The sequence below is a fragment of the Oncorhynchus clarkii genome, chromosome 7 (assembly GCF_045791955.1).
Source record: "Oncorhynchus clarkii lewisi isolate Uvic-CL-2024 chromosome 7, UVic_Ocla_1.0, whole genome shotgun sequence".
In the NCBI taxonomy this organism is placed as follows: domain Eukaryota; kingdom Metazoa; phylum Chordata; class Actinopteri; order Salmoniformes; family Salmonidae; genus Oncorhynchus; species Oncorhynchus clarkii.
Genome location: NC_092153.1, coordinates 76,601,454 through 76,627,792, shown reverse-complemented (window position 1 = coordinate 76,627,792; position 26,339 = coordinate 76,601,454). Strand labels below are relative to the sequence as shown.

At 42.5% G+C, this 26,339-nt stretch overlaps 1 protein-coding gene across 2 annotated transcripts; it reads left to right on the top strand.

Moving 5' to 3' along the window:
• The first annotated feature begins 1,764 nt into the window (after positions 1-1,764).
• LOC139413858 (phosphorylated CTD interacting factor 1) lies at positions 1,765-26,031 on the top strand. Of its 2 annotated transcripts, none has more exons than XM_071161676.1 (16): positions 1,765-1,873; positions 3,096-3,239; positions 5,389-5,513; positions 7,500-7,631; positions 7,906-8,057; positions 11,133-11,287; positions 13,710-13,857; positions 14,625-14,708; positions 18,913-19,012; positions 19,169-19,331; positions 19,658-19,827; positions 20,645-20,731; positions 21,642-21,826; positions 22,096-22,189; positions 22,479-22,654; positions 23,032-26,031. In XM_071161676.1, the coding sequence occupies exons 2-16, from the start codon at positions 3,116-3,118 to the stop codon at positions 23,369-23,371; spliced, it is 2,235 nt and encodes a 744-aa protein (XP_071017777.1). In that variant the 5' UTR covers positions 1,765-1,873; positions 3,096-3,115; the 3' UTR covers positions 23,372-26,031. The 2 variants fall into 2 exon arrangements, with proteins under 2 accessions (XP_071017777.1, XP_071017778.1); XM_071161677.1 differs by lacking the exon at positions 1,765-1,873 and adding an exon at positions 2,483-2,509 and having other exon boundaries at positions 23,032-26,025.
• The last annotated feature ends 308 nt before the right edge of the window (positions 26,032-26,339 follow it).

The following is a 26,339-nucleotide window of genomic DNA, read 5'->3' as shown; positions in this document are numbered from 1 at the left end:
GACCCTCCACCTCCAATCGATCCCGCTCCAGAGAACAAGCCTCGGTGTAACTCTCATTCATTCGACGATAAATGTGAATCCGACCATCACCCCTGGTGAGACAAAACTCGTCAGTGAAGAGCACTTTTTGCCAGTCCTGTCTGGTCCAGCGATGGTCGGTTTGTGTCCATAGGCAACGTTTTTGCCAGTGATGTCTGGTGAGGACCTGCCTGACAACAGGCCTACAAACCCTCAGTCCAGCCTCTCTCAGCCTATTGTGGACAGTCTGAGCACTGATGGAGGGATTGTGTGTTCCTGGTGTATCTCTGGCAGTTGTTGTTGCCATCCTGTACCTGTGTGATGTTCAGATGCACCGATCCTGTGCAGGTATTGTTACACGTGGTCTGCCACTGCAAGGATGATCAGTGTCCGTCCTGTCTCCCTGTAGTGCTGTCTTAGGCATCTCATTGCAATTTATTGCCCTGGCCACATCTGCAGTCCTCATAACCCCTTGCAGCATGCCTAAGGCATGTTCACGCCGATGAGCAGGGACCCTGGGCATCTTTCTTTTGGTGTTTTTCAGAGTCAGTAGAAAGGCCTTTTTAGTGTCCTAAGTTTTCATAACTGTGACCTTAATTGCCTACCGTCTGTAAGCTGTTATAAACGACCGTTCCACAGGTGCATGTTCATTAATTGCTTATGGTTCATTGAACAAGCATGGGAAACAGTGTTTAAACCCTTTACAATGAAGATCTGTGAAGTTATTTGGATTTTTCAGAATTATCTTTGAAAGAGAGGGTCCTGAAAACGGGACGTTTCTTTTTTTGCTGAGTTTATGTAACCCTGTATGCCTACACATTTCAAACAACCCAGTCACACCTGAGACACAGTAACTATCATAAAAAGCTATTTATTGAGATCATGTGCAAGGCACAGATAGCGTTGGTTGTTAGAAACTTTTGAAATAGAAATGGCGTCGTTTTGTAGGCACTAACTCCGCAAAGACTAGTTGGGTTTTTGGATAAATGCCGAAAATAAGGTCTGTGGTTAACACAGGCTTAGGAGATTGTATACGTTTTGTTCTGTGAGATAATCTTCATCACCTACTGTCACTTTCTATGCATTGAAGCATTTATGTAATCAAAACAAGCACATAAAGGCTTCATAATTCATAAAGGTCAAGTTAACTGACTGATATTATCCCATAAAACAAAACATAAGATCTCCTAAGCATTTTACTACTCCATTCTTTCCCTATTAATTTGCCCCATAGGTAATGTCTGAACAAATCAGAGGTAACTTCCAGTTTTCAGGACTACAACTTCTACTTTTCCAAGACCCCAAATATGTTTCTATTTTTATAACATGTATATTATTTTGTATAATATTTACCATTCAGTGCACACATAATAAGAGACAGAACAGCAACATGAATTGAAAGTTGTTCATTTATTATTCTTCACATACATAAATAACAGACATATCACACAGGCATAATAAAGTGTTCTAATAATATGAGAATAAATACATAGACTAATGAGCATGTAGCTGAAGGCTATCAATGGGAAAAGTAGCCACAGCACAAAACATGCCATCGAAGTTATTACTGGTTAAATAGTTCAGACGAGTTTGTAAATGTGTTTTTGCATGATTACTTTCACAAGCGACGTTGTGAATAACTATTTTTGTATGCCTACCTACAAATGCCCTTCTACATATGGCTACTTCTCAATGACAATGTTATCCTGAAATGACAACAAAACTGGCGCGTGCGCAATACCAAGGCCCGAGTCCCCGATACAAGATGGCGGAGAAGGTGGGGAGGGAGAGGCGGAGGCGGGTACGGATTGAATAGAGCAAAGCCTATACAGGGTTCTCAACAAACCTCTACAAGGTAAGGGGAATAACCAATTTAGCGCTACAGCAAGGGCATGGGCAGGTGGTGGAATATGCGGGGTATCATATTATCTACTCAAAATTCACGCATTGTCATTGCACGAAATAAACAAACAATATTGCCTGCAAGGGGTGCAGTGGCTATCAGTCGAGAGCGCGCGCGCCATCTTGTCTTAACCAAAGTGCGCGCCCAAAATTGTGTATGTGTTTGAAATAAGGAGGTCAGATACGCCTCCATTCTCTATTTTGACAGCATACACGGGTAGTTTTACTAACTCTCGTCCTTTTTATGTCTCATTAACCCTGTTTCGTACAGTATCCTACCGTATATTAAATGTTTATTCCACGTATCCCCCGCCTAGGTTCCCGAGATGATGCCGTTGCCTTTTGTTGTGTAGCGCAGCTACCCAGCGGCTTCCCCTCCTCCTCCGTGTTTGTTTTCGGGCAGCTCAAACTGGGGTGGGCGGTGTAGCAGGCGCATGCGTGTCCTTCTTTTGCCCATTTGTGTTATCAACGACAAAAGATAGAAAACGCATCTCCAAGATGTCAATTTGGAATGTTCTATCTAAATCACATTTAAATAAATCATGAACCACGTAGCTAGAAGGCATAGGTGTAGCTAGCTACATGTCCCGTACGTAACACAATCGTGTTAGCTTAACTAGTTAGCTAGCTAGTTAAGCTCTTAGGGACTGTCGTTCTTAGGGACTATCTATCCGGATATTATGGTATCTTGTCTGCACAATGTTGGCAATAACACCTTGTGCAAGCACAACACATTCTAGCTCGCTACTGTAGACTAATCATGCGCTCATTTAACGTTTCACTGTTAAATGTTCAACCGTCTCGGGCGAGCAACTGTTATTTTTGCTACTGCAAAACACACTACGGCTCTGGGATGAGTCTTATCATTTAGGGAATTAATGAGTAGTAGTAGTAGGCTACCATTCACACCAGACTGCAAGAAATGTCCATTAGGGTCTGGTTTTTAAAATGCCAGGAGGATTAAAACTTGCTAGATTGGACATGCTTTCCCGAAATATGACAATCACCACTCGGTTACCTTGGAGATTGTGGGACATGTTTACATTTGATGACATAAAATAATATTAATTATTTAGACAGTGTTGTGTCATAAAATAAAGTAGCGTACACAGTATTTTTACCTGGCAATGTGAACTGAATACCCCTTTTTCTAATATGCAATATTTTATTTTCAGGACAGGACAGATGAGGAGAGATGACAAGTGAGAATCACACAACAGTGAAGGTGGACACCTCTATGGTGATGTCTCCCACAGGCTCTGCCACACAGGGGTCTCCTGTCTCACCTTCAACCAGCAAACCAATGCCAGAGTTGCCAGGTAAGATAGCCAGTGCTTGACTTGGGCTAAATAGGTGCATGTACTCATTTTGGGTGCTGGTGTTGTTTATATTTAGGTGTAGCAGCTCCACAATACTTTTGAGATTATATTCTATATGTGGAACAGGAGCTGAAGCAGTAAAACATTTGAGGTGCCGGTACTCCTGCCCAAGTCCAGCACTGAAGATAGCCCTGGTGATATATATATATATATATATATATATATATATATATATATATATATATATATATATATATATATACATACAGTGCCTTGCGAAAGTATTCGGCCCCCTTGAACTTTGCGACCTTTTGCCACATTTCAGGCTTCAAACATAAAGATATAAAACTGTATTTTTTTGTGAAGAATCAACAACAAGTGGGACACAATCATGAAGTGGAACGACATTTATTGGATATTTCAAACTTTTTTAACAAATCAAAAACTGAAAAATTGGGCGTGCAAAATTATTCAGCCCCTTTACTTTCAGTGCAGCAAACTCTCTCCAGAAGTTCAGTGAGGATCTCTGAATTTTCCAATGTTGACCTAAATGACTAATGAGGATAAATACAATCCACCTGTGTGTAATCAAGTCTCCGTATAAATGCACCTGCACTGTGATAGTCTCAGAGGTCCGTTAAAAGCGCAGAGAGCATGATGAAGAACAAGGAACACACCAGGCAGGTCCGAGATACTGTTGTGAAGAAGTTTAAAGCCGGATTTGGATACAAAAAGATTTCCCAAGCTTTAAACATCCCAAGGAGCACTGTGCAAGCGATAATATTGAAATGGAAGGAGTATCAGACCACTGCAAATCTACCAAGACCTGGCCGTCCCTCTAAACTTTCAGCTCATACAAGGAGAAGACTGATCAGAGATGCAGCCAAGAGGCCCATGATCACTCTGGATGAACTGCAGAGATCTACAGCTGAGGTGGGAGACTCTGTCCATAGGACAACAATCAGTCGTATATTGCACAAATCTGGCCTTTATGGAAGAGTGGCAAGAAGAAAGCCATTTCTTAAAGATATCCATAAAAAGTGTCTTAAAGTTTGCCACAAGCCACCTGGGAGACACACCAAACATGTGGAAGAAGGTGTTCTGGTCAGATGAAACCAAAATTGAACTTTTTGGCAACAATGCAAAACGTTATGTTTAGCGTAAAAGCAACACAGCTGAACACACCATCCCCACTGTCAAACATGGTGGTGGCAGCATCATGGTTTGGGCCTGCTTTTCTTCAGCAGGGACAGGGAAGATGGTTAAAATTGATGGGAAGATGGATGGAGCCAAATACAGGACCATTCTGGGAGAAAACCTGATGGAGTCTGCAAAAGACCTGAGACTGGGACGGAGATTTGTCTTCCAACAAGACAATGTTCCAAAACATAAAGCAAAATCTACAATGGAATGGTTCAAAAATAAACATATCCAGGTGTTAGAATGGCCAAGTCAAAGTCCAGACCTGAATCCAATCGAATCTGTGGAAAGAACTGAAAACTGCTGTTCACAAATGCTCTCCATCCAACCTCACTGAGCTCAAGCTGTTTTGCAAGGAGGAATGGGAAAAAATTTCAGTCTCTCGATGTGCAAAACTGATAGAGACATACCCCAAGCGACTTACAGCTGTAATCGCAGCAAAAGGTGGCGCTACAAAGTATTAACTTAAGGGGGCTGAATAATTTTGCACGCCCAATTTTTCAGTTTGATTTGTTAAAAAAGTTTGAAATATCCAATATGTCGTTCCACTTCATGATTGTGTCCCACTTGTTGTTGATTCTTCACAAAAAAATACAGTTTTATATCTTTATGTTTGAAGCCTGAAATGTGGCAAAAGGTGGCAAAGTTCAAGGGGGCCGAATACTTTCGCAGGGCACTGTATATATATATATATATATGGCGTAACTCAGCTTTCCGCTCTGCTTACCAAGCATTTATACAATTATTTTAAAACCTAATGTATACCCAAAGTAGGCAATGCAAGTGAACTACCAAAAATGGGGATCCTATGTGTTTATATGTAGGGTATAAATTAGGCCTTGTCTTGAGATCAGTGCTGATGAAGGAAAGATTGCTGGCTCTGTCTATGATGACATGCAACTGAATGGAGATAGATTAGACATTTCTGACACCTTTCCTGTTTGTGCAGACGAACTCGTCCAGGCAGGCTGGTCGAAATGCTGGAGCAAGCGGGAGAACAGGCCCTACTGGTTCAACCGCTTCACCAATCAGTCGCTGTGGGAGATGCCAGTCCTGGGGCAGCATGATGTCATTGTGAGTGAAAAATGGGTTTCGCTGTTTGTTTTGTGACCGATGGGTTGTTGGAAGAGCGTGCTTGTTTGAAAATGGAAAAATGTTGCTGTAACTTTTGATGAAGGAAAACATCAAGACGAAGCAGGTCCTTTCCAGGCTGCATCATATCCGGTTGTGATTGGGAGTCCCATAGGGCGGCGCACAATTGTTCCAGAGTCGTCCGGGTTTGGCCGGGGTAGGCCATCATCATAAATAAGAATTTGTTCTTAACTGACTTGCCTAGTTAAATAAATAAAACATATTTTTGTTTTATGTATATGTGGGATGCACTGTTAAGCGCGACATCCCGAGGGGTTCGTGCTGATTGTACGGAGATTGTGACAGCCGGTTAAATGGCGTCCCTTGAGAAAGCAAGAACAAGATGTATGTCAGGAGAAGTGCAGTATTATGATAAGGAGACTTATACTTGGAATACGGAGGAGGAATGGAGGGGAAAAAGAGAGGCAGAGAGAGAGAGAGACGACGGACGACGGTGAGCTTGAGTTGGTTAAAAATGGCGGGAAAAGGGATATGGTTTGTTAAAGAAGAATGGTAGAAAGTGTAAGCAGAGGGAGCTGAAGACAGGAGGAGAAATGGAAGTGAATGAGGTCGATGTATCGGAGGTGGTAGGTGTGGTGAAGTTCTCAAAGCCCGAGGCTTGCACCCAGGGTCAGGTAAAGATGAGTCTGTGACAGTAGGGTTGAAGATTTTGGAAAAAGTGGACACCTTGCCTTTTGGCTGATCTATTTGTGGTTTCGGGGTGGATGAAAACAGAGTTGGGTACTGTGGAATCGGTGAGGGTAACCAGAAGTGGTCTTGTGATTATTGTTTGTGTTTCTGCTAGTCAGAGGAAAAAGGCGGTTGGTGTTGAATGAATGGGGGCAAGAAATGTGAATTGTTTCACTCAAGAAAAGGGTGCCATTGAAGGAGTGATAACTGGGGTAGCAGTAAAAGTTGACCAACTGAAGGGGAAGGTTCCCGGTGTTTATGCTCGTCGTTTGGTGAGACGCAGACAGGGTAGCGCGTGTGGTGAAACTGAAGAGTCGTTGTCTGTTCTTTTGAGTTTTGATGTTTAGTCTTTGCCCAACAAAGCGATGTTAGGATATATAATTTATCCTGTACAAGCTTTTCCGCCAAATACATTACGTTGTTACAGATGTCAAGCTTATGGGCATGTGGCAGCAGTGTGTAGGAGGGAGGGTACAAGGTGTGAGAAGTATGCAGAAGGGCAAGAGGCAAAGGAATGTGCAGCATTGGGGTAGTGGTATGTGTTAATTGTAGGGGTGCCCATGGGGCTGGGGATCAGAAATGTCCCTGTACGAGAGAGGAAGGTTGAGGTTTCCAGGGTTGGGGGGGGGGGGGGGGGGGTCCTGAGATGAGCGGTGTGAGTAGTAGATCTGTACCAGTACAGAGGGGAAAAAAACAACAAGTGATGTATGTTTCAGTGAGATTGGATTTTTAGAATTTAAAGCACTGGTTATCAATTGTACTGCAGGGATGGAATGTAAGTCACAGAAATTGAGGTTGTGGTGGCAGTTGCAGAGGTATTTGGATGTGCGTGACTTGACATCAGAAGCGTTACAGGGCGTGTTAAGTGGTGGTGTCCCATCCGTTCAGGTTGTTGGCACGAGATAGGAATAAATATATTTAATTAGTGGAGTAGGGGGGGGGGGGTTATTTTTGTTTGTTAGTGTGTTGTTCGATGGTAGGGTCTATTTTTATAATTTTTTTCAAGCAAAGTATAAGGGAGTTGTACTCTAGTTTATTAGGTGCAACAATAATTGGATGCCAACCGCTGTTTGGGACAGAGGGGATAATTATCCTTCTCAAGTTCTGTTCCAAGTACCTCAAGTCCTCTTGTCTCTTGATGGAGCTTGGCTGAACCTCCTTTTATTATATTGACATCACTTGTCTTGTTTTCCTGTTCTGCTCCTAACTTGGCAGCTTGTCTGTTTGTTTCTGTCTTAGTCTGACCCGCTGGGTTTGAACGCTGCCCCAGCCGAGGGAACGGGCGACACCGGCGTGGGCAACGGGCAACGCAAGAGACGCCTGTCGGAGGAAGCCGCCCAGGGGGGTCCTAACAGCTTCAAGAGGTCCAAGGTGAGTCATTGAGAAGAACACGTTTCTTACAACTTCAATGGCGTAAAATTATACAAGCCTGACAATTTTCACGCTTCTTTACCAATGTGATTCACTTTCGAGCTTATCTATTAGACGACGCAGTGCTGTCTTGCCTGACATGACGCAAGTCATGTTTTACTGGAATTTACTGGAGTCCGTTGTCTCTGTAGATTGTTTCATACATGTATTATTTGAATATTTCCACTGTCTTAATTGTCAGTCTAATCCCGATATGTTACTGTGTCGTTGACAGATTGAGGTTGGTATACCTGTAACCCCAACGACCCCGATAGTTCCCATCTCACCCATTACCCCCGGGGCTAAGCCATGGAACTCTACCACAGGCACAGAAGACAAGCCAGGGCAGCACTCTATGCCCGCCCCAGCCCCATACCGTCCCAGCGTGTGAGTACAGCCACATCGCAATCGCTGGAATTGATATGTAGACTAGAGGTCAACCGATTAATCGGCATGGCTGATTTAATTAGGGGGAAGTTTTCATAACAATCAGTATTTTTTTGGACGCTGATTATGACCGACTACATTACATTCCACGAGGAAACTGCGTGGCAGGCTGACCACCTGTTACGCGAGTGCAGCAGGAGCCAATGTCAGTTGCTAGCTAGCATTAAACTTATCTTGTAAAAAAACTATGAATCTTCACATAATCACTAGTTAACTACACATGGTTGATGATATTACTAGGTTAACTAGCTTGTCCTGCGTTGCATATAATCAATGTGGTGCCTGTTATCATCGAATCACAGCCTACTTCGCCAAACGGGTGATGGGTCAACAAAATCACAATCGTTGCACGAATGTACCTAACCATAAACATAAATGCTTTTCTTAAAATCAATACACAGAAGTATATTTATTTAAACCTGCATAATTAATTCATGTTAGCAGGCAATATTAACCAGGTAAATTGTGTCACTTCTTCTCTTGGGTTCATTGCATGCAGAGTCAGGGTATATGCAACAGTTTGGGCCGCCTGGCTCGTTGCGAACTAATTTGCCAGAATTTTACATAACATTGAAGGTTGTGGAATATAACAGCAATATTTAGACTTGGGTTTGCTACCTGTTTGATAAAATATGGAATTGTTCTGTATTTTACTGAAAGAATAAATGTTTTGTTTCTAAATGATAGTTTCCAGATTTGACCATCTTAATGACCTAAGGCTCGTATTTCTGTGTTTATTATAATTAAGTCTATGATTTGATAGAGCAGTCTGACTGAGCGGTGGAAGGCAGCAGCAGGCTCGTAAACATTCATTCAAACTTCACTGCGTTTGCCAGCAGTTCTTAGCAATGCTTGAATCACAGCGCTGTTTATGACTTCGAGCCTATCAACTCCCGAGATTAGGCTGGCAATACTAAAGTGCCTATTAGAACATCCAATAATCAAAGGTATATGAAATACAAATGGTATAGAGAGAAATAGTTGACTCGTCATAATTCCTATAAAAACTACAACCTAAAACTTGCTAACTTTGAATATTGAAGAACTGGGAATATTGAACCACCAGTTTTCATATGTTCTGAGCAAGGAACTTAAACGTTAGCTTTTTTACATGGCACATATTGCACTTTTACTTTAAACCAAATTGAACATGTTTCATTATTTATTTGAGACTAAATAGATTTTGTATTATATTGAGTTAAAATAAGTGTTCATTTTTCATTCAGTTTTGTTGTAATAGTCATTATTACAAATATTATGTGTGTGTGTGTGTTTAATCGGTATCGGCTTTTTTTGGTCCTCCAATATTCGCTACCGGCATTTAAAAAAATCATAACCGGTCGACCTCTAAAGTAGACATCTCATGGACACTGCCTGAGGAAGACCTTTTTGGTCGAAACGTGTTGCAGTGGGGGTCCTGCTGTAACATATGTTGATCTGCTCATGTCTGTAAATATTTGTATTAGGGATGTAACGATTCACCTATATGCATTGGTCCAGATTCAGATGTTTAAGATACAACTACATTGGTCCGTGGACCCCAAACCGATCCATGCATTGGTCATAAAAAGTATTCAAACATTACAAACCGCTGATTCACTGAAATGTTTTGCTCATATTACTTTCTTCATTCCGAAAATACCTCATCTACCGTGACAACTGATGCTTCCTCTCCTTCAGTGTCGATCTAAGCATGAAACTGTGTTGACAGTCATTGATCTACAAGTCATTTTGCATGCCGAACAACCCTAGGGAATATCAGTAGCCTAGTCAAACTGGGCACTGTGTCCAGCTTGGCGTGCTGACCAACATATGGTGAGTGGCCTCTTCCTGATCTTGCACATCTGCGCGGCACTAAATTAAAATGGCTTGCTCGATATTAGGCTTCATTAGTTGAGTAACAACCTATGTAATTCGCTAGGTTATTATCTATGCGCTGTTGAAAATGTGTGTTTTACCGGAATAAAAGTAAGCTACCGGAAACAATAGATATTTTGATTGTTCAGGTTCACTATTCAGCAATAGTTTTGTACGTTGGGGTTTAAACAATTTTGTATTTAACCTTTATCTAACTAGGCTAGTCAGTTGTGAACAAATTCTTATTTACAATGACGGCCTACCCCGGCCAAGCCCTAACGACGCTGGGCCAATTGTGCGCCGCCCTATGGGACTCCCAATCACGGCCGGTTGTGATACAGCCTGCTATCGAACCAGGGTCTGTAGTGACTCCTCTGGCACTGAGATGCAGTGCCTTAGACTGCTGCGCCACTCGGGAGCCCAACAGTCAGTGTGATGTTTTGATATACAGGGTAAAGTTGATCATTTCATTACGAGGAATCACTTTTGCGAGGCGCACTGCATGGCCAAAGCGGTAGGAGAAAATATAATCTCTACATGGTCAAAACCATTTGATTTTGAGATGTGTTGAAATCCAAAGTTATGCTATATATTCATTGGCTATGTCATAGCTGATTTGTAAATGATAAATGTTGATACATTACAAGCTCAAACACAATCGACAAAAATGACAAGTTCATTAGTGGCGATTACATTGCCCTAATCTGATAGTGGTAGTTGCCTAGTCTCCCCTATGACTCAGATGAGGTGACTACATCGTATACACCATAGACGTGTCATTCACACACACACAGACAGACAGAAGTCAGCTCGTGAGTTCCATCAGCAGCAGATTTTAATTTTGAAAATGATTGTGTTTATGCGTTGAAACGACTTGCACTGATTCGTTCTCCAATCAAACCGAATCCCTTCAAACTTAAATATACCGTTCCTGTATCGTATCAGAGCCCATGTATCTAGATACGTGTTAAATCGTCTTGAAAGGGAAATGTACACATCCCTAATTTGTATAGCCTATAGTGCACCCACAGTTCACAATTGTGTGATCTCTGCAATATACAGGGCAGGCGGGTCTTGTTTTGCATTTTATGTAGCACCGTAACTTAGAATAACAGTTCAGTCAAGTTGAAATAACCAGTTATATCGATCCTGTGGTAGAATATACTGGGACCTGGATGTTCAGACGAACGCAGTGATCAGAGAGCGACCCCCTGCCAACCATCTACCGCCCCACCCAGAGATGGAGCTCCAACGTGCCCAGCTCACCACTAAGCTACGGCAGCACTACCACGAGCTCTGCTACCAACGAGAAGGTACATTACCCATGCAACTGCAATTGTCAAGTCAAATGTATGTGTATATATATATATATATATATATATATATAATTTTTTTATAAACCTTTTATTTCTTGCTTTTGTTACCATAAAGTCTTATTTTTCGAGGTGCATCCCCATTCGGCAGCTAGACGTTTACTTTCTAGGTGAGCATTAAGTGTATGTCTGAAACAGCGCTGACAATATTTTCTAAGCCATTGTGGTCACTCCTCCACCCCTGCTACTGGAGTGCATCAGGGTGGGAAGGTTTTCACTCTAGCCCCGGGTCATGTTCATTAGGCACCGAACGGAAGACCACGGACTGAAACGGTGACGGACTAGCTCAACTTTTCATATAAGCAACACTTATTCTCCATTATGAAATGCATTAGGGAAAACATTTGAATCCATGCCCTAGTGAACACAACCCAGGTGGCGGTTGCACCAGTTGGTGGTAAGTTGGTCGTAACTCTCCGTCCAATGTAAAATGCGCTCTATGCCGGACCTAAACATTTTGACTTGTTTCTACACCTGGGTGTAGATTTGAGTGAGCAGGCGTAGGGTCTTAAATTGAGACTAGATTTTACACCTAGTAGGGTGTTAAATTGAGACTAGATTTTACACCTAGTAGGGTGTTAAATTGAGACTAGATTTTACACCTAGTAGGGCGTTAAATTGAGACTAGATTTTACACCTAGTAGGGCGTTAAATTGAGACTAGATTTTACACCTAGTAGGGCGTTAAATTGAGACTAGATTTTACACCTAGTAGGGTGTTAAATTGAGACTAGATTTTACACCTAGTAGGGTGTTAAATTGAGACTAGATTTTACACCTAGTAGGGCGTTAAATTGAGACTAGATTTTACACCTAGTAGGGCGTTAAATTGAGACTAGATTTTACACCTAGTAGGGCGTTAAATTGAGACTAGATTTTACACCTAGTAGGGCGTTAAATTGAGACTAGATTTTACACCTAGTAGGGCGTTAAATTGAGACTAGATTTTACACCTAGTAGGGCGTTAAATTGAGACTAGATTTTACACCTAGTAGGGCGTTAAATTGAGACTAGATTTTACACCTAGTAGGGCGTTAAATTGAGACTAGATTTTACACCTAGTAGGGCGTTAAATTGAGACTAGATTTTACACCTAGTAGGGTGTTAAATTGAGACTAGATTTTTACACCTAGTAGGGCGTTAAATTGAGACTAGATTTTACACCTAGTAGGGAGCAGGGGTAGGGTGTTCAATTGGGACGATCTTCTTTCATGATATATGCAGAAAATATCTATTTTCAAAAGGATGTGAGCCTAGTTTTCATATGTCATAACCTCTGGGCTTTTCGAGTTACCTATACGTGAGTCAATAACAATATAATACACTTGATTTATGCTACATAGCATGTTGAATGTGTCTGATCACATATTGACAAACAAACAAACTGTTATAATCTCCACCCGGCAAAGCCAGAAGAGGACTGGCCTCCCCACATAGCCTGGTTCCTCTCTAGGTTTCTTCCTAGGTTTTGGCCTTTCTAGGGAGTTTTTCCTAGCCACCGTGCTTCTACACCTGCATTGCTTGCTGTTTGGGGTTTTAGGCTGTGTTTCTGTACAGCACTTTGAGATATCAGCTGATGTAGGAAGGGCTTTATAAATAAATTTGATTTGATTTGAAAAAGGTGAGCTGCCACCACTTGTTTGCCCAGGCAGAGATCAAATAACCAAATATACAGACAGAGATTCAGTCAAACAAAATCACGTTGATTATCAGACAAGTCAAGGGCTTTTAGTCGTGATATAGTCTCGGCTACTAAGAGGGTGAAGAGCAAAATAACCCACCTGTTATACTAGGCTAGTGTAGGCTACATAGCTAACTAACATGCTAGCAAAATGTTCTGATAACTAGACTGAAGATCATGAACACTCACCTTAATTTGGCTAACATTTTCTAGCCTACTTTCTAACAATATTTTCATTGTTCAGTGATATGAATCCCCACAGTAATTATTGATTGATCCTTCCAGCTGTGGTGGTGGTTGACTCGAAATGCCTCGCAATGTTTAGAACTGCCACGAGAATGGTAATAGCCGATTAACGAGCGCTGCCTAGCAACCATCCTTATGAAGCATTAAATCTCATGAAGGCGCATTGCTGACGCCAGACTTAGCTACCATTAGTCTTACTGTTAATGCAACAGGTGTAAATTCTGATCCTGAAGTCGGTCGTAGCGTCCTAGCATTTTTTTCTCCCTTCTTTTTTGCCAAACTTGTGCAACCCCGGGCCCCAGGTGTTGCTTTTCTCATGTTTCATTATGAAATGGATTCAAATGTTTTCCCCTAAAGCATGCCCTAGTGAACATAACCCAGGGGTTCCTATTCTTGGCTGACCTTGATGATCAATGATTTTCCCCCTATCTAATAGGTATCGAGCCCCCACGGGAGTCCTTCAACCGCTGGCTGCTGGAGCGCAAGGTGCTGGACAAAGGGCCAGACCCCCTACTGCCCAGCGAGTGTGACCCCATCATCTCCCCGTCCATGTTCAGAGAGGTCATGAATGACATCCCCATCAGGTCAGTGGGAAAGAGAATCTGTGTTAGTCCTAGGGTTAAATATTTGCTTGATTGATCATGCCTGGGTGTAACGGAACTAATGGAATAGTCCCAACAACTGCAAACCCCACCCATCAGACACGCAAATGCTCAATGGATTCAAAAGATTTTAAAATGTACTTTTTGAACCAAGGTCTTATCTCTAGATACCAATTCTAGTCTACCCTGGGATGGACTTGATTCACTATGGTTGGTATGGCTAGATTCCGTTCAGGTCTTCATTGTGAATTATGTTGTCTGATAGAGCTGGGGATTGCCAGGGATGACACGATACGATATTTTCAAAGTACTTTGATGTCGATACAATATTTATTGCGATTCGATACTGTGATTTTATTGCGATTCGATGTTCCAAACACATGTCTGCTGCAGACGGTCAAGAGAGCCATGAGAAAACAAGTTTTGATCTGTCATGGAAATAAGTGCTGAAACCAAATTGTCTCCCTATTTAAAAAATAAGATAGAGAACAAGCTATGAATGTTTTGGTGCAGGTAATGCTAACAAGCGCAAAAATAATATTGAGATATTGTCAAATTGTACGATATGTTGTCAAAAATAATGTTTACTTTTTGCACTATTGTCTGATTTACATTTTTAGTATGTGAATTGTCAACACACTGAAATGTCGTCTTAACAATTCACCCCGTTTTATGGTTAATTTGGACAATAGCGGCTGATTTCAACAATTAGTTTTATTGACCACATGTTTTGTCATTTCTTACACCAGGTTGTCCCGCATCAAGTACAAAGAGGAGGCCCGAAAGCTCTTATTCAAATACGCCGAAGCTGCCAAGAAAATGATTGACTCGAGGTAGGTGTTTCTGGCACACTGGAATTAGTTGGCCAAATTCCATTTTAATATGACCTGATATTCTTTGAAATCGTTCCAAGTATGAAGTCAGAGATGCTCTCAAATAATTCCTTCTACTACTACCTCCTGGTATACCGTTACAGTATTTCCCTTAACAATTTAGAATACATACATACATACACGCATGCATACATACACTCATACATACATACATACATACATACATACATACATACAGTTGAAGTCGGAACAAATACATTTAAACTCAGTTTTTCACAATTCCTGACATTTAATCCCAGTAAAAATTCCCTGTCTTAGGTCAGTCAGGATCACCACTTTATTTTAAGAATGTGAAATGTCAGAATAATAGTAGCGAGAATTATTTATTTCAGCTTTTATTTCTTTCATCACATTCCCAGTGGGTCAGAAGTTTACTTATACTCGATTAGTATTTGTTAGCATTGACTTTAAATTGTTCAATTAACCTTTAACGGGTGGCCTTCCACAAGCTTCCCACAAGAAGTTGGGTGAATTTTGGCCCATTCCTCCTGACAGCTGGTGTAACTGAGTCAGGTTTGTAGGCCTCCTTGCTCACACACGCCTTTTCTGTTCTGCCCACACATTTTCTATAGGATTGAGGTCAGGGCTTTGTGATGGCCATTCCAATACCTTAACTTTGTTGTCCTTAAGCCATTTTGACACAACTTTGGAAGTATGCTTGGGGTCAATGTCCATTAGGACGTATGTATGTACAGTTGAAGTTGAAAATGATGTGGAAGTTAAAGCTTGGTTGCAAATGGGTTTTCCAAATGAACAATGATCCCAAGCATACTTCCAAAGTTGTGGCAAAATGGCTTAAGGACAACAAGGTCAAGGTATTGGAGTGGCCATCACAAAGCCCTGACCTCAATCCTATAGAAAATGTTTGGGCAGAACTGAAAAGGTGTGTGCGCAAGCAAGGAGGCCTACAAACCTGACTGTTACACCAGCTCTGTCAGAAGGAATGGGTTGTAATTCACCCAATTTATTGTGGAAAGCTTGTGGAAGGCTACCTGAAACATTTGACCCAAGTTAAACAATTTAAAGGCAATGCTACCAAATACTAATTGAGTGTATGTAAACTTCTGACACAATGTGGAATGTGATGAAAGAATTTAAAGCTGAAATAAATCCTTTCTACTATTAGTCTGACATTTCACTTAAAATACAGTGGTGATCCTAACTGACCTAAAACAGGACATTTTTAAATGTCAGGTATTGTGAAAAACTGAGTTTAAATGTATTTGGCTAAGGTGTATGTTAACTTCCGACTCCAACTGTGTGTGTGTATAGAGATTTATTTTTTATATAGAACGTACTATATGTAGTGCCTTGCGAAAGTATTCGGCCCCCTTGAACTTTGCGACCTTTTGCCACATTTCAGGCTTCAAACATAAAGATATAAAACTGTATTTTTTTGTGAAGAATCAACAACAAGTGGGACACAATCATGAAGTGGAACGACATTTATTGGATATTTCAAACTTTTTTAACAAATCAAAAACTGAAAAATTGGGCGTGCAAAATTATTCAGCCCCTTTACTTTCAGTGCAGCAAACTCTCTCCAGAAGTTCAGTGAGGATCTCTGAATGATCCAATGTTGACCTAAATGACTAATGATGATAAATACAATCCACCTGTGTGTAATCAAGTCTCCGTATAAATGCACCTGCACTGTGATAGTCTCAGAGGTCCGTCAAAAGCGCAGAGAGCATCATGAAGAACAAGGAACACACCAGGCAGGTCCGAGATACTGTTGTGAAGAAGTTTAAAGCCGGATTTGGATACAAAAAGATTTCCCAAGCTTTAAACATCCCAAGGAGCACTGTGCAAGCGATAATATTGAAATGGAAGGAGTATCAGACCACTGCAAATCTACCAAGACCTGGCCGTCCCTCTAAACTTTCAGCTCATACAAGGAGAAGACTGATCAGAGATGCAGCCAAGAGGCCCATGATCACTCTGGATGAACTGCAGAGATCTACAGCTGAGGTGGGAGACTCTGTCCATAGGACAACAATCAGTCGTATATTGCATAAATCTGGCCTTTATGGAAGAGTGGCAAGAAGAAAGCCATTTCCTAAAGATATCCATAAAAAGTGTTGTTTAAAGTTTGCCACAAGCCACCTGGGAGACACACCAAACATGTGGAAGAAGGTGCTCTGGTCAGATGAAACCAAAATGGAACTTTTTGGCAACAATGCAAAACGTTATGTTTGGCATAAAAGCAACACAGCTGAACACACCATCCCCACTGTCAAACATGGTGGTGGCAGCATCATGGTTTGGGCCTGCTTTTCTTCAGCAGGGACAGGGAAGATGGTTAAAATTGATGGGAAGATGGATGGAGCCAAATACAGGACCATTCTGGAAGAAAACCTGACGGAGTCTGCAAAAGACCTGAGACTGGGACGGAGATGTCTTCCAACAAGACAATGATCCAAAACATAAAGCAACATCTACAATGGAATGGTTCAAAAATAAACATATCCAGGTGTTAGAATGGCCAAGTCAAAGTCCAGACCTGAATCCAATCGAGAATCTGTGGAAAGAACTGAAAACTGCTGTTCACAAATGCTCTCCATCCAACCTCACTGAGCTCGAGCTGTTTTGCAAGGAGGAATGGGAAAAAATTTCAGTCTCTCGATGTGCAAAACTGATAGAGACATACCCCAAGCGACTTACAGCTGTAATCACAGCAAAAGGTGGCGCTACAAAGTATTAACTTAAGGGGGCTGAATAATTTTGCACGCCCAATTTTTCAGTTTTTGATTTGTTAAAAAAGTTTGAAATATCCAATAAATGTCGTTCCACTTCATGATTGTGTCCCACTTGTTGATTCTTCACAAAAAAATACAGTTTTATATCTTTATGTTTGAAGCCTGAAATGTGTCAAAAGGTCGCAAATTTCAAGGGGGCCGAATACTTTCGCAAGGCACTGTATATATATATATATATATATATATATATATATATATAGTACGTTCTATAACTCAAGTGATGGCTCAGCATTTTTAACACCACCGCTTTGATGGCAAGATCCAGACCGTAACATAAAAAGCAACACCATGTCTTGCCATCACACACAGAAGGCATTTATATGTGCATCCACTGATAAACTTGAATCAGAAACCTGTGGCTTCAGAACCTAAACCAAAACCAGTCCGTTCTCTTTCCCCAACTGTCTTACTGGAAAGAAAAGAAAGCTTGATTGGGCTCGTTGAACATGGCATGTGTATGGGAGCTTGATTGGGCTCGTTGAACATGGCATGTGTATGGGAGCTTGATTGGGCTCGTTGAACATGGCATGTGTATGGGAGCTTGATTGGGCTCGTTGAACATGGCATGTGTATGGGAGCTTGATTGGGCTCGTTGAACATGGCATGTGTATGGGAGCTTGATTGGGCTCGTTGAACATGGCATGTGTATGGGAGCTTGATTTGGCTCGTTGAACATGGCATGTGTATGGGAGCTTGATTTGGCTCGTTGAACATGGCATGTGTATGGGAGCTTGATTGGGCTCGTTGAACATGGCATGTGTATGGGAGCTTGATTGGGCTCGTTGAACATGGCATGTGTATGGGAGCTTGATTGGGCTCGTTGAACATGGCATGTGTATGGGAGCTTGATTTGGCTCGTTGAACATGGCATGTGTATGGGAGCTTGATTTGGCTCGTTGAACATGGCATGTGTATGGGAGCTTGATTTGGCTCGTTGAACATGGCATGTGTATGGGAGCTTGATTGGGCTCGTTGAACATGGCATGTGTATGGGAGCTTGATTGGGCTCGTTGAACATGGCATGTGTATGGGAGCTTGATTGGGCTCGTTGAACATGGCATGTGTATGGGAGCTTGATTTGGCTCGTTGAACATGGCATGTGTGTGGGAGCTTGATTGGGCTCGTTGAACATGGCATGTGTATGGGAGCTTGATTGGGCTCGTTGAACATGGCATGTGTATGGGAGCTTGATTTGGCTCGTTGAACATGGCATGTGTATGGGAGCTTGATTGGGCTCGTTGAACATGGCATGTGTATGGGAGCTTGATTGGGCTCGTTGAACATGGCATGTGTATGGGAGCTTGATTTGGCTCGTTGAACGGCACTTTTCTTTGAAATGCTTTGTCTTGGCTGAAGAATGACTGGTGTCTCTTATGTCCTGGTAGAAACGCCACACCAGACAGCCGAAAGGTTGTGAAATGGAATGCAGAGGACACCATGAACTGGCTACGGAGGGACCACTCGGCCAGTAAAGAGGACTACATGGTGTGTGTGTGTGGTTTAGAAGTGTGGTGTATTGTATGTATGTATATGTGGCAACAACAAAATAATCCATGTCTGTATAAATTTCACCTCAACGGAATGAACACTGACATGTTTATGTTAAAAAAAACGGATCCCAAAAAAAATCCTCCCCCTCAGGATCGTCTGGAGCACTTGCGGAAACAGTGTGGTCCCCACGTAGCAGCAGTGGCCAAAGACTCTGTGGAGGGGATCTGTACGAAGATCTACCACATCTCAGCAGAGTACGTGCGACGCATTCACCAGGCCCACCAGACGTTGCTGAAGGACTGCAACGTGTCGGGTGAGACGTGCTAAATCGCCTCGCACTCTGCACCATGCTTTACCAACTGACTCATAGGGGACCACATTGATTACATTGGTGCACAACCATAGAAATGGATTAACTCTGAATGGCGATGTCCTTTCTAATTGTTCAGTATCTTTGCGCCCAACTAATTTAACAACTTAAACCCTCCCCCCCAAAGTCTGTTGTTGATATTGTGGTTTTACTCTGAATTTAAGCCGATCAATATCCATGATGGACTGGTTGTGTTGTGTTTTTTCTTACTTATTTTTTTAACTTACTTTTGTTCTACTGTTATCCCTCATTCCCTCATGCTCTCCCAGACCCAGAGGCAGCAGATGTGCAGGACAGGCTGGTATACTGCTACCCCATTCGGCTGGCCTTGCCCTCGCCGGCTCAGCCACGCGTGGAGCTACACTTTGAGAACGACATCGCCTGCCTGCGCTACAAGGGAGAGATGGTCAAGGTCAACCGCAGCTACTTCACCAAGCTGGTGAGTAATGTTGTAGCAGCGATAATGTGTATATTATTAGAAGTACAAATATACACTGAGTGTACCAAACATTAAGAACACCTGCTCTTTCCATGACACAGGCTGACCAGGTGAATCCAGGTGAAAGCTTTGATCCCTTATTGATGTCACCTGTTAAATCCACTTCAATCAGTGTAGATGAAGGAGAGGAGACCGGTTAAAGAAATATTTTTTTTTAGCCTTCAGACAATTGAGACATGGCTTGTGTATTGTTGCCATTCAGAGGGTGAAGGGGAAGACAAAATATTGAACTGCCTTTGAACGGGGAAGGTACCAAGCGCACCGGTTTGTGTCAAGAATTGCAGCACTGTTGGTTTTTTCACGCTAAACAGTTTCCTGTGTGAATCAAGAATGGTTCACCACCCAAAGGATATTCAGCTTGACACAACTGTGGGAAGCATTGGAGTCCACATGTGCCAGCATCCCTGTGGAAAGCTTTCGACACCTTGTAGAGTCCATGAATTAAGTCTGTTTTGAGGGGATAAGGGGGTCAACTCCAATATGGTATTCTTAATGTTTTGTACATTCAGTGTATGCAGGTGCACTGGGGTGTCATTGGTTGAGTGTTGATACTAGCACAGTACCACTGAGTGTTTGTAATGCATGTAATCCAAAGTCCTACATGACCAGAGAGATGAATTACTCTCTTGTTTGAGAAACTACTAGGATGTAATCCTGAAAGGTGTTGTGGATATAATTGACTAGCATTGCCTTCTGGCACATGGCGTGCCCTCTGCTAAATGACTCTCCTCTCTGTCCACACCATGCTTTCTTTCAGGAGCTATTATACCGATACAGCTCCATCGACGATCCCAGGTTCGAGAAGTTCCTGTCACGAGTGTGGTGCCTTATCAAGAGATACCTGGTAAATTAGGGGTTAGACCCCTGCCGTTGATTTCCATTCACCTCCCCCTCACCCCTTTCTTCACCTCCCCGTCACCCCCTTACTTCACCTCCGTCACCCCCTTACTTCACCTCTGTCACCCCCTTCACCTCAGTGACCCCCTTACTTCACCTCCGTCACCCCCTTACTTCACCTCAGTCACCCCTTTACTTCACCTCCGTCACCCCCTTACTTCACCTCCGTCACCCCCTTACTTCACCTCCCCGTCACCCCCTTACTTCACCTCCCCGTCACCCCCTTACTTCACCTCCCCGTCACCCCCTTACTTCACCTCCCCGTCACCCCCTTACTTCACCTCCCCGTCACCCCCTTACTTCACCTCCCCGTCACCCCCTTACTTCACCTCCCCGTCACCCCCTTACTTCACCTCCGTCACCCCCTTACTTCACCTCCGTCACCCCCTTACTTCACCTCCGTCACCCCCTTACTTCACCTCCGTCACCCCCTTACTTCACCTCCCCGTCACCCCCTTACTTCACCTCCCCGTCACCCCCTTACTTCACCTCCCCCTCACCCCCTTACTTCACCTCCCCGTCACCCCCTTACTTCACCCCGTCACCCCCTTACTTCACCTCCCCCTCACCCCCTTACTTCACCCCGTCACCCCCTTACTTCACCTCCCCCTCACCCCTTCTACCCATGCCTTTTTGACTCACTGCTCTTTCTATATATTTTTTTCAATGTCTTCACTGCCAAAGTATGAAGCCATCTGTTTAGAGGCGATGTTCTTATAGTCCACTTTCCCTCCATTTCGTGATGACAACCACTGTCCCGTTACTCTTTCTCGCCATCTCTTCTGTCTGGCTACCTCTTGACATTTGTTGTGCTGACGTCATCTTTTATTGTGCTGATGTCACTATTTGTCGTGCAGGTGATGTTTGGTGCCGGGGTGAATGAGGGGACGGGCTTACAGGGGGCTCTCCCCGTGCCTGTCTTTGAGGCCCTCAACAAGCAGTTCGGGGTGACCTTTGAGTGTTTCGCCTCACCACTCAACTCCTACTTCAAGCAGTTCTGCTCTGCCTTCCCCGACACAGATGGCTTTTTCGGATCCAGGGGGTAGGTTTAGAATCACAAAAAAAAAACAGAAAAAAAGATTTGCTTCTCATCCCAAAAAATACATGTATGTTCTCTATCCCAGTGTTTTTCAAACTCTGGTCCAGGGACTTTTATCTATTTTACAATGCTAGTTTCAATGTGAGAAACACTGGTCTACCCCATCACAACTAAACTGAGACCACCCAGACATGGTCTGTGTACTTTTAGTTATTTGTTCTTCTATGGTTTTCTAGTTTGAGCCTGTCCTAAAATGTTCTTTGCCCTCCCAGGCCCTTTCTGAACTTCTCACCAGCCAGTGGCTCCTTTGAGGCCAACCCTCCCTTCAGTGAGGAGCTGATGGATGCCATGGTGACACACTTTGAGGTGCTCCTCCTTATTAATTTACTCAGTGATTGTTAAATGCATTTAAAGTGACGGTTCACCCCTCATTCAAAGTCTGTCTGATGTGTTTATACTTCAAAAGTGGTACGAGTCCATATACCACGTGCTGTGTAGATCCCACCGACTGTATTAGGAGAGAATCTACAGGACATAAATCCTACATGAACAGGGGGGACAATTAGCAATATTTAACTCCAGCTTAACTTTCAACTGAACTGTTCACTTTTGAATTCCTGGGAGTTTGTATTTAACAAATATATGTGTCCTATAGAAACTGCTGGAGAAGTCCAGCGAGCCTCTGTCCTTCATCATCTTTGTCCCGGAGTGGCGAGACCCGCTGACCCCGGCCCTCCACCGCATGGAGACCAGCGCCTTCCTCCGCCACCAGATGTCGGTGCCCGCCTTCGAGCACGAGTACCGCAGCGGCTCGCAGCACATCTGCAAGAAGTGAGTGTGTCCAACAGCGCAGGGTCCATTGTTCTGACTAGGGTTGTCACATCACCGTTATCGTGATACTCATGGCATGGAAGAAAGAAAACAAAAAAACATGACGCAGACTTAATTTCTTGATGCTTGAAACATTCTTTTTTTTTATGTCACACAGAGACACATTTAGTTTATTTTCCAAGCTATAGCGCACAATATTTGACATAAAGGACCAACAAGTGTAATGTGCTTGGTGTTTTCACTTGGCTGCCCAAGTGCTCTTTGCTGTATTTTGGGAAATTACGCTCCCAGATGCACCCTAAAGAGGACACAAGCGTAGCTGTATTTTGATTTGTATGAAGGGAGTTTGAATGGCTCTCTCTCGCTATCTCTCTCAGGGAGGAGATGTACTACAAGGCCGTCCACGGCACGGTGGTCATCTTCCTGCAGAATGCCGCCGGCTTTGCGAAGTGGGAGCCCACGCCGGAGCGCATCCAGGAGCTGCTGGCAGCCTACCAGGTCTCCAGGCGAGCCTTGGGCTCCCCAGGTCCCTCCTCGGCTCCCACTACGCTCTCCCCGGCCAGTGCAGGGGGGTCAGGCGACAAAGACTCTATTGCCGCCAAAACGGCACCCGAACGATCAGCCAGTTTGGACACATCACCCGCTCACCAGGACAACAGCAGTAGTAGTAATCCTGTGGGAAAGACTACACCACCTTCTGAAACAGCCAGCGTTTAAAAGCAGGGGAGGGGACGTAGGTGAGGATAGGGAGCGTTTGGTGGTGGGGGTTGACCACAAATGGTGCTGAGTGTGGGGGGGGGGGGGGGGGGGGATTTGGTCTTCGACTGCTAGAGTGGACTACGAAGGAGGGCCTCCCTTAAAATCAGTTTACTTTCTCAACTATTTAATATTAGTTCTACTAGGTTTTTATAATTCTGGTCGTTATTTACTGTAGTAACGCTTGTTGCTTTTTATCAATGTAGCTAGTGGTTGTGGTTTACTAGGATTCCTTTTTTCTATCATTGGTGCTGTCGTCGTCAGTAATTATTGGGTAATTCTAGTCATTGTTCATTGGCCTTTTTGAAGTACTGTTTGTCCCAAATGGCACTCTGGGAATAGGCTGCTATTTGGAACTCATGGATAGTGATCTGCTCCCGAGCAGCGGGACTTGGCTGTCAGTTTTGATGTGTGGAATTGAAAAATGTGTATTTTGAAAGACTTAAGTTTTGTTTGTCCAAATCCCTTCTAATCCTTAATAGGTACAGGATGGAGGTGTCGTTGGGTAATAAGGCAGCTATGTTTCTAACCCGCTTAAGCCGACAAACAGTTTAGAGGCAACCCGTGTACATACGACAGCCAGCAAGCAGTAAGTTAGAGTACTGAACGAGAGAGATTCAGGCCTTTATATTGCTGCATTGCATTGTGGACTACTGTTATGCAGGTCAGAAATACCAGAGAGTAGTAGTTCCATATTGGCCCTGTCCAAGTCCATGCACCGTTTCGATATCTGCGGTTGAAGAAAGATCATCAAGTTGTTAACCGCTTTCCCGATGCACGCAAAATACAGGCCTTTAATACATCTTACAATGGCAATATGTTGTAAACCATTGGCTCGAACAACAGCTGAATTATTCTTATTTTCCCCCTGTGCTATATATGTAAGTCCAAAGTAACAACTACGAAAGGAGTTGAACTGGCTTGTTGAGCAAAATGTGTCCCTTCCCTTAGAGCACTATCCCACCTCTTTTAAAATAAGGAAAAGCACTAAATGAAATGATAGCTGATATAAAATTATACCCTCTTTAAACATAGAATATAATGTCCATTGTGTTCAACCTTGGTTGTGGTGTTTTCACATTGTCGCGTGGCATAGAAAAATAGATTAGTTACGTTGTTTTTAATCCCTCCAATCTCAATTGTATTTTTTGTATATGTTTACACCAGTATGAGATTAGAACGCATCACTGGGCAGCACTATGAATGTAAAATTTGAAAAGGCAAAACAAGAAGGTCATGATGCCTTGCGTCCGACGTGGCACTCTGTACCCTCTGTAGTGCCCTAATTTTGGGCTCTGGTCAAAAGAAGTGCCCTATATAGGGACTAGATTGCCTTTTGGGACACAGGCCCAAGAGCCTCACTTCGACCTCAGTCATCGAGGGGAGAGAATTCATGTATTAAAAAAAATAAGATGAAAGACAAATGTTATTGTACAATTCCTCCATCGTATGACAAATTTGTCTCTGTCCTTGTAAACTATGATTATCAGGCACGGACTGTCATCTCAGCATATGCTCTCATCTATAGCCCAAATGCTTTGTACAATGAGCTTAGACATAGTTTCTTCTAGATAGCATCACTTGCCTTTGCCCCATTTGTATATACTTAGTTGTGAGGTTTTTTATAGAGAACTACAATGAGTGCAGGCATAAGGCTGTAGGATAAGACAAAGATCTGTTTATGCTGTTGAAAATGTATGATATCATCTTGCTCTTTGAACATAATACGTACTACAGTAAGTCTGGCATCGCGCCCCAGAACCTGGATACAAACTCTAGCAATTCGTTCTTTGTCATTTGAGCGTCGAGCACCAGTCACATACCCTGATCCTAGTATGTTTCTGTCACCAGCAAAACAAATTGTAGATATTGTACAGAAAAATTGGTATGAATTGTGTTATTTTTCTCTGTTACACAATTGTATTGAGCTCTGATGAAAGAAAAAAAAAAAAACAATTGAATATTGTCTTTCTCCATGTTTTTTTTATGACTTCATTTAACATAATTTTAAAATATGTTTATGTATTATACAGTTTATCACATAGAAATTGTTTTAATCTAAACCAAAGTGTTATTAAAAGAAGAAAAAAATCTATCTTGTATCTAAAAGTAGACTTGTGTATGATTGCATCAGTAATGGATAAGGTGTAACCAGCAAAATTACTCCTTGAGTTTATTTTTATAATTCGTTTTTTTTTTTTTTTTGTTCTAGTAAGAGCAGATTGTATGTTTGGAATTTATTTTGCATGACACTTTTGACACTTAAATCATAAAAATGTTTATTCTTAAATCAATTCATAGACTTTTTACATAAAGTATGAGTATGACGACATGTATTTATCCCCGTTTACCCTTATGGTAATTTATTGTCTGTAGAACATTTGTAATGCCATGAATGTTTTTCTCAATGTGATTCCTATGGGCAAGAATAAGGAGAATGTAAATACTGTCTGTGCTGAATTCATTCATTAATCTTCCTAGTCTTCTCTCTTGAGTAGATTATCAATGTTTCTCCATTGGAACAAGCATACAGATGCGTTGAATCATATTTGTTCCCAGTAAAATGTGTCAAACCATGTATGTTGTTTGCATTTCTAATAAACTACCATACCGTAGCTGTACTTTTTAGGCTCTCTTCAAGATGCTGACTGACTGGTCTGCTGACATCCCATGTTTTGGGCTTTGAACCCCCTAAAGGTTCCCCAGAGCCATCTCTTGGAAAATATCACATACCTGTACATTATGCCATAGTTGTTGCATTACTCCATATTACTTTAGTGAAAGAAAAATGTATACTGCAATGCTGGTCACTACAACCTAAATGTTAAGAGACGAAACAGGTGATAGAGCGCAATAGTCATTTTTTTCCCCCAAACGCTGATGGTCTTGAGTTGCTTCTGAAAGCCCCAACAAATATGGCGGCTGCAAT